At 37.9% G+C, this 752-nt stretch overlaps 1 protein-coding gene across 1 annotated transcript in view; it reads right to left on the reverse strand.

Annotated features, from left to right (window-relative positions):
- Window positions 1–654: 654 nt before the first annotated feature.
- The window catches only part of MELLADRAFT_69346 (uncharacterized protein), a gene marked incomplete at both ends in the record, with an annotated part of 7,520 nt that continues 7,422 nt past the window's right edge, over window positions 655–752 (reverse strand). Inside the window, one exon of the mRNA XM_007418274.1 lies at window positions 655–689. Coding sequence (XP_007418336.1) covers window positions 655–689 — 35 coding nt within the window. The remainder of the gene's footprint in view (window positions 690–752) is intronic.

The raw sequence follows: 752 nt of genomic DNA on the forward strand, positions 1-752 counted from the left end.
TCTCGATCAATTCAGATATGAGTGCAAGGAAGCGGAGGTGGTATGCGAGGTTTATCAAACAAGAAGTCAAGACTAGTTGATGTTATTATTGTTGTTCCTATTGCTATTTGAAGACTTCTGAGATAATTGATCTTTGGGAAAAGATTATGAGGAATGTGATGATTCATTTCAAGATCATACCACTGTGGATCTGGTTGACTCACAGTGATTTATCGTTGGTAAATCAGGTCGTAAAGCAGCTCATAGTGGTTTTTATGCGTTTACTAATTTAGTTGTTACACGCATGATTAAATTTCGCGGTCGGGACCGCAAAATTTACGATAAAACACGCCCACCATAGTGGGTGCTCTAAGTTGATTGTCATTGATCCTGACTTCTCTGTTAATTAAAAACTTGCCACACATCATCTCATAGTAGGAAATGAACTCTTAAAAAGCAGCTGAATGCAAATAGCACATATAAACAATTCAATATTGAATAGGAGGGAGGCTATTACAAAGTATAATCTCAAGATAAACCATGGTGACAAATATATGATAAGACCATTTCTCCAAATATTTTCACAAGATGGTCAATGGTATTTTGGTGTGTGGAATTTGGAGTGAGATCCAGAAACTTAAAAGATAAATTTGAAGGTGCCAAAGCAAACAGTTTCTAGATTACCATCTTGACAAAAAAGATGATCAGGACTGCCAAGTGTATAAGACAGCGGCCTGGCCGAGCGGGCTAGGGTCAAACTTGCGTTTCTCAGG

Source organism: Melampsora larici-populina (genome assembly GCF_000204055.1).
Source record: "Melampsora larici-populina 98AG31 unplaced genomic scaffold MELLAscaffold_88, whole genome shotgun sequence".
Classification (NCBI taxonomy): Eukaryota; Fungi; Basidiomycota; class Pucciniomycetes; order Pucciniales; family Melampsoraceae; genus Melampsora; species Melampsora laricis-populina.